The 13,660-nt window shown below is 35.0% G+C and overlaps 1 protein-coding gene across 5 annotated transcripts in view; it reads left to right on the top strand.

Moving 5' to 3' along the window:
• Positions 1–13,660, top strand: part of RXFP1 (relaxin family peptide receptor 1) — a 100,142-nt gene that overhangs the window by 83,450 nt on the left and 3,032 nt on the right. For 3 of the 5 annotated variants that reach the window (XM_032332674.1, XM_032332673.1, XM_032332678.1), the window contains 7 exons: positions 1,858–1,929; positions 3,005–3,076; positions 6,430–6,501; positions 7,356–7,427; positions 9,469–9,698; positions 11,794–12,204; positions 13,165–13,383. In XM_032332674.1, coding sequence (XP_032188565.1) covers positions 1,858–1,929; positions 3,005–3,076; positions 6,430–6,501; positions 7,356–7,427; positions 9,469–9,698; positions 11,794–12,204; positions 13,165–13,383 — 1,148 coding nt within the window. The remainder of the gene's footprint in view (positions 1–1,857; positions 1,930–3,004; positions 3,077–6,429; positions 6,502–7,355; positions 7,428–9,468; positions 9,699–11,793; positions 12,205–13,164; positions 13,384–13,660) is intronic. The other 2 variants (XM_032332676.1, XM_032332677.1) reach the window with 2 other exon arrangements.

Below are 13,660 nucleotides of genomic sequence, written 5' to 3'. Positions count from 1 at the left end.
TGAAGACACCAGGATAAATTTTAGAATGTTGTTGAATATAATTTCTCCTATGTCTTTCTGGTCTATTTTAAAGTCACGCTGCTTTTTCCATGGAAAAGCATGATAGAAGGATGATGGTGCTTCTTTCAGGATAAAAACACAATTGCCTTATTTACGGGGTTTTTTCTCAGAATCGTGTTTTTCCAACTGTGGGTTGAAACTCACAAGTGGGTGCTGAAAGCAATACGGTATCTTCTGACTAGCTTATCTAATGAAACAAGCTGAATTGAATTGAATTGAATTGAAATAACAGAATGCAGTTCAGATGGTTAAACGTAAATCTTGGGTTCTGTGGATGTATGTTAAGCCCAATGTTTTTAAGAGCAGTTACATGGGCAAAGTTTGAAATCCACCAAAGTAGAATCTGTCTAGAAACCACCCCAGAATCCATCTCGAAATCCAGGCTAGAAACCATAACACAAGGACCTCTGTGTACAGGCAACGCAATAGCTATCACTGATACAAAAAACTTTTTTTCCAGTATCATCCCACATTCCAATGGGTTCAAGCCCCTGAGATGTCTGAATTCTTGCCCGATGAGCTCAGAGCAGTCTTCAGGTGCAGGCTGCCTCATGTCAGTCACGCAAAACAGTTCTTACTAATTGCTGGAAAGAAACTAAGTGGCACCTGAAGGACATAGACCAAAACTTTCAACTTCTTTGATGATACACTTTTATATGTTTTTAAAGAAGCCTCTGTGTGAGGAAATTATCTGTGAGTTTCCTCTTGGCAGTTGCTTGTGCTTTTCTGGTCTAGAGATACTGGCTGGAGGTGGTAATGTTTGGAGAGCTGAGAGAAAATAAATGCTTCAGGATGGAACAAGGCCAACCTCTGAGCACATCACACATTTAAAGAATTGAAAACATTTTGAGACTTTTTTTAAGACCTTATTTATTTGTCAGAGAGAGAGAGACAGCGGGGGAGCGGGTAGCAGGCAGAGAGAGAAGCAGGCTCCCCGCTGGGCAAAGATTCCATATAGGACTGGATTCCAGGACCCCGGGATCATGACCTGAACAGAAAGCAGAGGCTTAACCAACTGAGCCACCCAAGCATCAGGCTTTTAAAACTTTTCCATGAGTTACTCCTTTATGCTCGCTCATAGTACATGAGATCAGTGGAGAAATGAACTCGTCAAGAATTACATACAGTCTGTGGGGCTCCTGGGTGGCTCAGTCAGTTAAGCATCTGCCTTTGGCTCAGCTCATGATCTCGGGGTCCTGGGACTAAGCCCAGATTAGGGTCACTGATGAGTTGGGAGCCTGCTTCTCCCTCTCCCACTCCTCCTGCTTGGGCTGTCTCTCTCTGTGTCAAATAAATAAGTGAATCTTAAAAAAAGGAATTACGTACATCCTGGTTCAACATTTCAAACTAGAGATCTTCTGAATTGGTCCAGTTTAGACTAGACTTTGTTAGAAAACTCCACCCCAAGTTGCATCGCCTACCAGACGCATGAGTGCTACTGTGCACCTGCGCTCAGGGCGTTCTGTTAGCAAGAGGAGCTAGGCAGATTAAATGTGCTCTCTGTTGCAAGAAATCAGTCTGTAGTCTCAAGAGTTCACTTTTCATTATTTCCCTTGCAGAGTTCTTCCCTACTTTACTTAAAATTTTTAATAATATTTTATTTTTATCATCATTAAAATTTGAGAAATTTAAAACTAAAATTAGACTGGATAAATTACTGTACTACAAAATACTTGATGTGAAAATGCACTATATATAATTATCTTTTTTTTCAGGCTATTAATCTTCTTTCCAAAAACTCATTTATCACTCACTTCAAGGAGCCACAACATATTTTTTTTTTCTTTTTACTTTCAGGGTAATGAGGAAAAACAAAATTAATCACCTAAATGAAAATACTTTTGCACCTCTCCAGAAGCTAGATGAGTTGTAAGTTTGATAAGACTTTTCCTTCTACTGTTTTAGTTCATACTTGTTACACGTATATGCTTCTGTACATTTGAGAAATATTTATCTCTTTTCTAACTATTATTTGTATACACTTTGAGCCATAAATGACTTCAGATAGCTTACAAAAATATACATAAATATATATGTATATATGTATATATATATAATAACTATTTGAAGAAAATGAGATAAAGGAAACATAGCTACAAGGAAATAAAGTCAAGGTAAAATTAATAAATAAACTATATCCTACATCACTCTGTCCCACTGCTAGAGAGGAACAGCACATTGTTTTTATGTTCATTAGAGAGTTAGGATTCAGAGACCATAAGATAAGAGACATACTTTACTAATTCCAGAAATAAAAGATAATGTTAGATCCACAAAGATACTAGATGTCCTTGGATAACATCCCGACCTATAATAATGGAAGAGAGACATAAGTTAAAGCAACTGTTTACACTGTCCTTCTTTTTTAAATCAATGACCCAGTTCCAAAGGACATTAAAACAACTCTCTTATAAACCAAAGCTTTGTGCCCTAAGCACATAGTAGCTGATTGTCAGAATAAAATATATGTTGGGGGATGGATGAAGTACATGTCCTTCAGACAATTATTTTATATTTTACTATTAATTTCCTCTATTGGATTTTGCTAAAGTTTGCAAACTACAGTCAACCCTTGAATAACTTGGGGTAGAACTGTGCAAAAATTAAGTCTCCAAATTATATTCCTACTCTAATGCAAACGGAAGAAGGGAATGAAGGGAAAACGAAAAGAGGCACCACACATATATTAATTAAATTAAATTAGAAAATTGAAACTAGATCAAATACTATCAAGCATTTGCCTCTGAAGAAGTGATGAAATGGGATAAATTATCTTTATATTTTCCCACTACACTTGCTTTTCTAAAACTTTTAGACTTCTGGTAATTAATGTACCTCACTAATAGCACTGTTAAAAAGTTGTATAATCATTTCCTAACAAATTACAGAACAATGAATAAAGTCTTAAGAAACTAATATGACATGGTTGCAATTGTTTCCCTAGGGATTTAGGAAGTAATAAGATTGAAAACCTTCCATCGCAACTATTTAAAGATCTGAAGGAGCTCTCACAACTGTAAGACTGATACTAATTTTGTCATTTCACTTGTTTTATTTTTTTAATTTTAATATATAGAACTCAAAATTTAGCATCTTCACCACTTTTAAACGTGCGGTCCAGTGACATTAAGTACATTCATGCTGTACTACCATCACCACCTTCCATCTCCAGAACTTTTTCATCCTCCCAAACTGAAACTCCATACCTATTAAACAATATCTCCCCATCACCTCCCCTGCAGCATCTCTGTTCTGTATCTATTAATGTGACTATTCTAGGTACCTCATATAGATGGAATCATTCAATAGTTGACCTTTTGTGACGGGCTTATTTCACTTAGCATAATGTCCTCAAGGTGCATACGTTTTGGAGCATGTGTCAGAATTTCTGGATATTATTCTGAATAATAGCATTAATTCATAACAATATTGTTCTAAATAGTAATTCATTGTAGGTGTATATATAGAGATACATATGTGTATATATACATATATATGACATATACATATGTATAGAGAATATGTATATAGAGAGAAAAATCCATTTCTGAAATTTGCTATTTTACAAATTCTTTGTGATTTCTTTGTAAAATTTCTTTGAAAATATAATATGTACATATATATACATACATATATATACATATACATATATATGCTGCTATGAACATGGGTGTATAAATATCCGTTTGAGACCATTCTTTCAAATCTTTTCAGTATATAGCACAGAAATAAAATTGCTGGATCATACAATAATTCCATTTTAATTTTTTTAGGAAGCAGCACGCCGATTTCCAAGCACCTACACCATTTTCATTCCCATTAGCAGTGCACAAGTATTCTAATTTCTCTACATCTTCAACAACACTTGTTCTTTTCTCTTTTTTGGGTAATATTTATCCTAACAGATGTGAAATGTCATTGTGGTTTTGATTTGCATTTCCCTAATGGTTAGTGATGTTGAACATCTTTTCATGGGCTTATTGGCCATGTATCTTCTTTGGGGAAGTGTCTATTCAAGTCTTTGCCTTTTTTTAAAGATTGGGTTTGTTTTTGTTGTTAAATTGTAGGAATTATTTATATATTTTAGTATATATAAAGTATATATATATTTAGTAAATCCTTTTCAGTTATATGATTTATATATACTTATGATATATTTAGTAAATATAAATATAAATATATTTATAAATATAAATATAAATATATTTATAAATATAAATATATTTATATATATATTTATGATATAGTCAGTAAATCCTTTTCAGTTATATGATTTGCAAATCTTTCCTTCTATTCTGTAAATAGCCCTTACACTGTACTGATTTTTTCTTCTTCTAAGAGTTTTCTAGTCCTAACTTCTATATTTAGGTCTTTGATCCATTTTGAGTTGATTTTATACATGAGGTAAGATAAGTTCTAAGTTCATTCTTTTGTATGTGGGAGCAAGCTGGTTTTCCCAGCTCCATTTGTTGAAAAGACTGTCCTTTTCCCTATTGAGTTGTTGCAGGACCATATACACAAGGGTTTATTCCTGTGCTGTCTATCCTATTCTACTGGTCTCTATACTCTTCTTTATAACAATACCACCCTGTTTTGATCACTGTGGCTTTGTACTAAGTTTTGAAATTGGGAAGTGTGAAGCCTCCAACTTTGTTCTTCTTTTTCAAAATTGTTTTAGCTATTCAAGCTCCCTTAGGATTCCAAGCAAATTTCAGAATGGATTTTTCTATGCCAAAAATATTAGGATTATGATAAAGATTGCACAGAATCAGTGGGTCACTTTGGGGAGTACTGACTTTTTTTAAAACATGTATTTATTTATTTTAGAGAGAGAGCACAGGAGTAGAGGGGAGGGCAGAGGGAGAAGGAGAGAATCTTAACCAGACTCTGAGCTCACTATGGAGCCAGACACGGAGCTCGATCCCATAAGGCCAAGATCACACCCTGAGATCAAGACCTTAGCCAAAACCAAGAGTTGGATGCTTAATCAACAAACCAACTGTGCCATCCCGGTGGCCCAGGGAGTTTGACATCTTGACAACACTAAATCTTCTAATCCATAAACATACAACGTCTTTCCATTTAATGGTGTCTTTTTAAATTGCTTTTGGCAACATTTTCTTTTCAAACACAAGTCTTTAACTTCCTTGATTCTGTTGGTGCAATTGTAAATGGAATTATGTTTCGAATTTCCTTTTTTGCTTGTTCGTTGTTAGTGTATAAAAACACATTCGGTTTTTGTGTAGTGGTTTTATATCTGGCAACTTTGCTGCATTGAGTTGTAAGTTCTAACAGCTTTGTCTGTGTGTGTAAGTGAGAGAGAGAGAGAGAGAGAGAAATCTTTAGGGTTTTCTACACATAGTATCATGTCATATGTGAACAAAGATAATTTTACTTCTCCCTTTCGAATTTGAATGTCTTTTTTTTTCCTGGCCTAATTACTCTGGCTAGACTTCCAGTACTATGTTGAAAGAAGCAAAAGAGGTCCTCCTGGTCTTGTTACTGATTTGGGAGGAAAAGCTTTTAGTCTTTCACCATTGAGGCTTATGTTAGTTGTGTGCTTTCTGTATATGGCTTGTGTTATGTTCAGATAGCTTCCTCCTAGCCTTAGACTGTTAAGTCCACTTTGTTTCTTTAATACACCTGAACTTTCCTTTTCATTCTTCCTCTCTTTCCTTCTACAATCACTACCTCCCAGAAGATCCCCCACTTAACTAAAAATCTAACCTGGAATAAGTTTCTCAAATAGAATTTGCCTTGAGAAGCTCCCTTTAATCAATGATTCTTTTCTCAAGGTGTTGTTTGTTTGTTTGTTAACAAAGACTCAGAAAATTTTTCCATCAAAATTGAGCTGCACTGTCTCTCTGATCGCTCTTTCTTTGTTCCCAGCTATATAGCCTTTTGCTTTCCATTTCACACCTCACAAATCATTAGCACAAATGTCACTCTTTGGCATAAGATTTTTTGTAAAAACCATTCAGTATGATTCCATTAATTCAAATTTGACAAAAGAGATGGTTTTTCATTCAACTCAATGAGATCCTAGGCAAAAGGTGAGGTATGTGTGGTTTCTTGTCGAGACCTCTACTGCTTCCGTGGTAGAGCCATTTCTTGACAAGTCCACTTTTGTTCTTATATTGTCTTAGTTCCCCCATCACTAACAAAATCATAGTGCTAATTAAAAGCCAGGCACAATTCTAGGTGTTTTATCTCCATTAATTCATTTAAATATTTAATGAACTCTGTAAGGCAAGTGCTATTCCTATACTTTTTTGTTAATGTTTATAAGTAATCCAGTCAACAGATACACTTTCTCTTAAGAAGTTTCTAGAAATGACCTATTGCTGCCTTTTTTTTTTTTTAAAACAGGAATCTTTCCTACAACCCAATCCAGAAAATTCAAGCAGATCAATTTGATTATCTTGTAAAACTCAAGTCTCTGTAAGTATATACCTATGGGGATAATTTTATGATGAAATTGTTATTTATACACTAATAGCTAAAAAAGTCTATAAAATTAGATTTGTAGAATCTTTCAAATCAGAAGCTTTATTCCCAGGATATGAGTTAAACACTGCAGAACCATATGGGTGCTCACTAGGCTATAAACAGGTAGTTTTACCTTACATATTTATAAACTAAAAATCAGGTAATGATTTTATATTTTTCTATAATCACCAGGAGCTTATATTGGATTGTTTGCTTTGATTCTCTGAAGGCAACTCTGCATATTCATTTCTCCATTGTACTGGCATCTAAAAATTTATTATAGCCACTTTTATCCCAAAGATGCAATATTCTGGATTATGTAAATCAGTACTCACACCACACACACACACACACACACACACACACATACACCTCTGTTATGGTCTAAGAATTGCCTTTAAAAGATAAGTTCAGTTCATTTAATTTAAATGTACCCTCAGTAAAATGGCATCTTATTAGAAAAAATATATTATTTTAAAATTATTAGAAAAATTTCAAATCTCTCTGCTTTTGTAATATTGTCTGAAAGATAATGTGTGTTCATTTATTCCACAAACCCTTATTGAGAAGTTACTATGCACAAAGCATAGGTTATGATCTATAAGGATCAAAAAAATTCAAATAGAGGAGATATTTGTGTATAAATGCCAGAATCAAAAAGGAGTTGGGAAGTAAGTGCATAGGGCAGGCTGAGTATGAATGTTTGGTTCACAATCAGTGTTAACAGACAGGATTTTGTCACAAAAACTCATTTTATTATATTCTTGTAATATATGTTATTTTGATGATTAATTTGATATTTTTAGCAGCCTAGAAGGAATTGAAATTTCAAATATCCAACAAAGGATGTTTAGACCTCTACTGAATCTCTCTCACATGTAAGCAGATGTTTTTCTTGTTTTTCACCCTGATTTCCATCTTTTATGTTTCCTCATGCACTGTGCTAATACATCCATACCCAAAGCATCCAATCTAGCAAATTTTCTGCTGACTCATTTGTCTAATTTATTATTCCTAAAGTTTTGTTATTGGGTGGGATGATTTTTAGCGCCCCAAGGTTTAGTAGAATCAAAGGTGATTTTTTAAATGTCAGAGAACATGAGGGTGGAGGGAAGGCCCTCAGTCATATAAGCTCTCCTTAGCACTGATACCATTCATACATAGGGATGTTTGCCTGATGAGCTAGTAATTTGCACACATGGTATAAGTGCTACCAGATGAAGAAATAGGAACTTATATAAACCACACAAAATAACTGTAAATAATTAATTGCTGTAAATGGAGGAAAGCATGGAGAAATACTCCTTAGTAAAAAATGCCGCCAATGGCAGGACATGATTGAAGCAAATGAGTATGGATAAAATGGTAAACTTTGAAAAATCTTTTTTTTTTCATTTATTTTTTATTTATTTTAAGCATAACAGTATTCATTCATTATTTTTTCACCACACCCAGTGCTCCATGCAATCCGTGCCCTCTATAATACCCACCACCTGGTACCCCAACCTCCCACACCCCCGCCACTTCAAACCCCTCAGATTGTTTTTCCGAGTCCATAGTCTCTCATGGTTCACCTCCCCTTCCAATTTCCCCCAACTCCCTTCTCCTCTCTAACTCCCCATGAAAATCTTTTATTCAAACAGTGTGTATTATGGTGCCATTGATTCTTTGCTTTGGAAACATCTTTCTTTAATTGAGGGCAGTCTTACAGCAGATGTTAGGTTGATCTCAATGCAGGGTAATTAAGTCCCAACAATTTAGAAAGTGTCATGTCCGCCAACACCCCTCTATAATTTTGATTATATTTTAAGTCTAATGCAAGACATTCTTTTTGTTTTCCATAACTCTTCAGAGAGGATGCTTATAAAATTTTCTTTGATTGCACACAACATAAAGCACTCAGACAAATGTAAGCCAAATACAGTTTATTGGGAGAAAATGGTTAGCTCATAAAACCCAAGAAACAACTCAAGGAACAGACTTGAATTGGGCAGAAACCATATCAGATCTAAGGGATTCGGGCAGCAAGAGTTAAACAACAGGATGATATACTGTAATTGTCAAGCTTTTATCTTGTGTTATTACTACAGCTCTCTAAACTATAAAGATCATTTATATTTTTTGCCAGAATACATGGCTTTAGAGGAAAATACATCTAATTTGAACTTCAATTTCTACATTTATTAGAAAATTTTGTAGTAAATAATTTGCCTTCGCTGAAGATTCATCTCTTCCTATGGTGGTACTGTTACGTAATGCATGGAGTTTACTTGAGAATTGATTCCTGATACCGAGAAGATGATCAGTCAATGGTGTAGGTGTTGCTGGTAATACAGTAGCAATTACTGATTATCTGCGTAGTGTCTGTATCAATAAAACAGGTCTCTCTATTGATGAAAAAATTAACTCAACAAATATTTATTCAACACCTTATTATGTACCAAAATCTGGTCGAGAGATAAGCATGTGAACAGGCAGTTACAGCTCACATAATGACTTCTGTAGTAGAAAAGCCATGGAAGTCAGAGAAGAAAACATTTGGCTCTCTCCCCCCCTGAGGGCTGAGAAGCAGGATTAGTTGGAGCAATAAGAGGAGCACGTAAACACTAAAAATCCAATAAAAGTTTCCTTAGATGGATTAATTCTCTCGATCTCATGCTGATGGTTTATTTATGTTTCAAGGCATGTCTTGAAATTCGTGGTGCCTATTTGCTGCTCTGACCCATGCATTCTTTTGCAGTGAAATCAAGTTCACAAGAATTAAAATTTCAACCTTTAGTATCTTTTGTGTTTTACCTTCCTGTGAGCCTCATATTAAGATGTTTTCTTCCTCCTGATAAGATGTAGAAAAGAAATACAAATGTACTGTGACACTGAATTAAATTTGAAATCTTATTTTACTTTCTCTTTGTGCATCAGATATTTTAAGAAATTCCAGTACTGTGGGTTTGCACCCCATGTTCGCAGCTGCAAACCAAACACTGATGGAATCTCATCTCTAGAAAACCTCTTGGCAAACATTATTCAAAGAGTGTTTGTCTGGGTTGTATCTGCAGTGACATGCTTTGGCAACATCTTTGTCATCTGTATGAGACCTTATATCAGGTCTGAGAACAAGCTACATGCCATGTCAATCATTTCTCTCTGCTGTGAGTATTTCCTGATTGAAGAGGAATTATAGTTTTGAAATACAGGAGAGCACTGCTATTAGAAAATAAGGAAACAGAGTGGTAGAAATATGAGATTTTACATTTTCCTCTTTTTTGCTTCTACGTTGTTTTCATATTCACTGTAATGAAAATCAAATGACTCTGGTGAGAAGAAAATAAGTTTTTAAAACAGGAAAATTCAGTTACCTTACACAGATTAATGAAGCTCTTGTTTATTAGCTTTGTCTTGTAAAGAAGCTCTCCTTCATTAGTTTTCTTCTCTGAAGGCATGTTTTGTTAAAGCCTGTAAACTCTTTTACTATGAATAAAATGACAATCTTTCCCAGTCACATTTTTATATCCAGGGTTGTATTTACTTTTTTGTTTGCATCTCTGGATCCTAGGTATTGACTTACCTGATAGCTGGGTTCCTGGTCTCTGAGCTATGAAAATCTCTTCCATTCATAATTTGAGATATTTGAATTAAAAAAATGTTTTTGGTAGTATTAAAATTTTTAAGTTTTTGAAATGTGATTGCAGAGTACTGTGTTAAATGAGGACTACCAAGAAAGAAAAGTAAGAAACCAGTGGTCAGGCTGTTTACAATGTGGGTCACATGGCCTGTAATGTAGCCATACTTTCTCCAGCGAATATCAATCTACACGATGTTTTGCTTTATGTTTACATGCCCAGGCTCATTCAAAGTCTATTGTCTTATTGTTTTATTCATTGCAAGCTACCTAGGAAATAGAAGTCAGAAACTGGTTACTACTTCATATTGTTAATTACAAAATTTTGAGTATGCTCAATTGCTCTGGGGAAGGCTAGAGTATAACTTCAATGTTCAAGGATTAGGACCAGCCTCATCATTTATACAGTGATGTGATTTCAGAAACCTTGTGTAGAATCCCTGTGTAGTAAAAAAAAAAAAAAAAAAACCTCACCTACTCTCGGATATGAAATATATGCTTAAAAAGCAAAATCACCAAATAGGGCATCACACTGACAACTGATTCTGGGGATGGGAGAGCCTAAAATGAGACAGTGAAAGATGTAAAAATAGGAAGAGAGAATCAGAGAGAACAGATTTGCTTAGACCAGCTCTGGGTAAATAAAGCCCTTCAAAATTATACTGACTATAGAGCACTTATTTTTTGGTTAAGATTTTATTTATTTATATGAGAGAAAGAGAGAGAGAGCACAAGCAGGGGGAGCGATGGGGGAGAGGGAGAAGTAGGCTCCCCAGTGAGCAAGGAGCCCCATGTGGTGCTCCATCTTATGACCCAGGGATCATGATCTGAGCTGAAGGCAGAGGCTTAACTGACTGAGCCACCCCAAGTGCGCCTATGGAGAACTTCTTAATTGTTCCTATCTTGTAAATTGTAGACCCTAAAATTCGTAGTCATTAGTCTACCACAACAACTTCTGAATTATTTTCCCTAGAATTTTGGATGATATCCTTAGCCTGTTAAGCTAGGACCATATTTAAACAGAAGATATGACCCGAAAAATAACATCCCCATATTGGTCCTTAATCAAAGGCTCAACATAATTGCATTTTTTAAAGATTTTATTTATTTCACAGGCAGGGGGAGTGGCAGGCAGAGTGGCAGGCAGAGGGAGAAGCAGTCTCCTCGCTGAGCAAGGAGCCCAACTCCAGGCTCAGTCCCAGGATCCCGGGATCATGACCTGAGCCGAAGGCAGATGCCTAGCTGACTGAGCTACCCAAGTGCCCCTCAACATAATTACATTTTATCCATTTACTCAACGCCTCTAGGTAATGAGACCAGAATGGAAAACAAAATAGACACATCCCTACTCAAACAGACTTGAAAATTAAAAAAAAAAAAAAAAAAGAGGACATGATTATGTAATTAGCTATAGAGGGTGCTGTAAGAGTGGTTATTGAAGAGAGCTGCTGAAGAGGTCCTTACCCATAAACAAATAAAAAGTAGAATAAAAAGTACCTCCTCCCAAGTGGAAGTACCTCCTCCCAAAAAAGTAAATTTTTTGCTCATACTGAAAATACTACCACTTGTTAATTCTATTATACCTATTTAATTCTCTAAATTTGCAACATCTCCTGATCCTATAGGTGCTGACTGCCTCATGGGAATATATCTGTTTCTAATTGGAGCCTTTGACCTCAAGTTCCGTGGAGAATACAACAAGCACGCACAGCTGTGGATGGAGAGTATTCACTGTCAGCTTGTGGGATCTTTGGCCATTCTGTCCACTGAAGTATCAGTGTTACTTCTAACATTTCTGACCCTGGAAAAATATATCTGCATTGTCTATCCTTTTAGGTGTTTAAGACCTAGAAAATGCAGAACAATTACAGTTCTGATTCTCATTTGGATTACTGGGTTTATAGTGGCTCTCATTCCATTGACCGATAAGGAATTTTTCAAAAACTACTATGGCACCAATGGAGTGTGTTTCCCTCTTCATTCAGAAGATACTGGAAGTACTGGAGCCCAGATTTATTCAGTGACAATTTTTCTTGGTGAGAAACTCTGTATTATAAGCCCTTTTATTCAATTACTAGAATAAATCAAAATGTCAATCTCATTATTTCTTCCAATGTTTATAAATTTTTATTTCAGGTCTTTTTTTTTTTTAAGATTTTATTTATTTGTCAGAGAGAGTGCATGCAAAGCAGGGAAAGTGGCAGGCAGAGCAGGCAGAGGGAGAGAAGCAGGTTCCCTGCCAAGCAAGGAGCCAGATGTGGGACTCAATCCTAGGACACTGGGATCATGACCTGAGCTGAAGGCAGACACAGCCGACTGAGGCACCCAGGCTCCTTTTTTTTTATTTCGTATCTCCTAACCAGTTTTTCAAATTGACATCAGGGATGGATTCTGTCAGAAAAACCCTAAGGGTTCCCCCCCCCCATGAATTACCACTTTATCATATAAATTCCAATATGCTCCTTAATGACAAAATGGTAAATACTTGTATTTCATGCAGTCACCCTAATAATACTAAATAAAACATATTTTAACTCTTTGCACTTATAATATGAACAAACTGAAAATAGCCACATAAGTCTTTGCCTTGAAAATAGACACACAAGAGTTTTCTTGTAAAGAATATTCTCAGAGGGAGGCTAAAGAAAAAATATATATATTATAAAATATATATTTTATATATAAATATATACATAGTCTCAAAGAATAACTTAAACTAATTGAATTATTTTTAAAAACTATAATGATTAAAAGACCCAGGATATTCGCTGAATCACTATAATCTCATTTTAATACGCCATTTTTTAAATTAAAATTCCCTCATTCCTCATCAGTTCAACATTACTTCCATTTTTTGAAAAATTCATTTTTGTGTACTTAAGTGATTCATATGAAAAAATAAAAAACATGTTCATGTTCAAACAGCTAAGAGTATGTATGTTTGTTTTGAAAGTCTGCTCATACACATCAGTAATAATCTTTTTGTTCTAAAACAGGTGTTAACCTGGCGGCGTTTATCATCATAGTTTTTTCCTATGGAAGCATGTTTTACAGCGTGCATCAAAGTGCCATAACAGCAACCGAAATACGGAATCAAGTTAAAAAAGAGATGATCCTTGCCAAACGTTTTTTCTTTATTGTATTTACTGATGCATTATGCTGGATACCCATTTTTGTACTGAAATTTCTTTCATTACTTCAGATAGAAATACCAGGTACAACTTTTTTTTTCTTTTTGTAAAAAATTAATAAATCTGTCTCTGCAGTGTTCCTCTAAGAATGAAAATTAAGATTCTTAACACCAACTCATTTTAAGAATTTTAAGTCAGAGTTGTATGCACTTCAGGCTCTGTTCATCAATCGAAAGTTTACTGGGAGGCAGCTGTTCAGTTATTTCTGTAAATGCCTGAAACACAATTTTTGAAATTATCATTGGAACAAAGTAATGACTCAAATAAATAACATTCTATGTTTTGTAATTCTGATAATGCC

Source organism: Mustela erminea, chromosome 2, assembly GCF_009829155.1.
Source record: "Mustela erminea isolate mMusErm1 chromosome 2, mMusErm1.Pri, whole genome shotgun sequence".
NCBI lineage: Eukaryota > Metazoa > Chordata > Mammalia > Carnivora > Mustelidae > Mustela > Mustela erminea.
The sequence above is the reverse complement of the archived record's forward strand: the minus strand, read 5'-3'. Positions and strand labels throughout refer to the sequence as shown.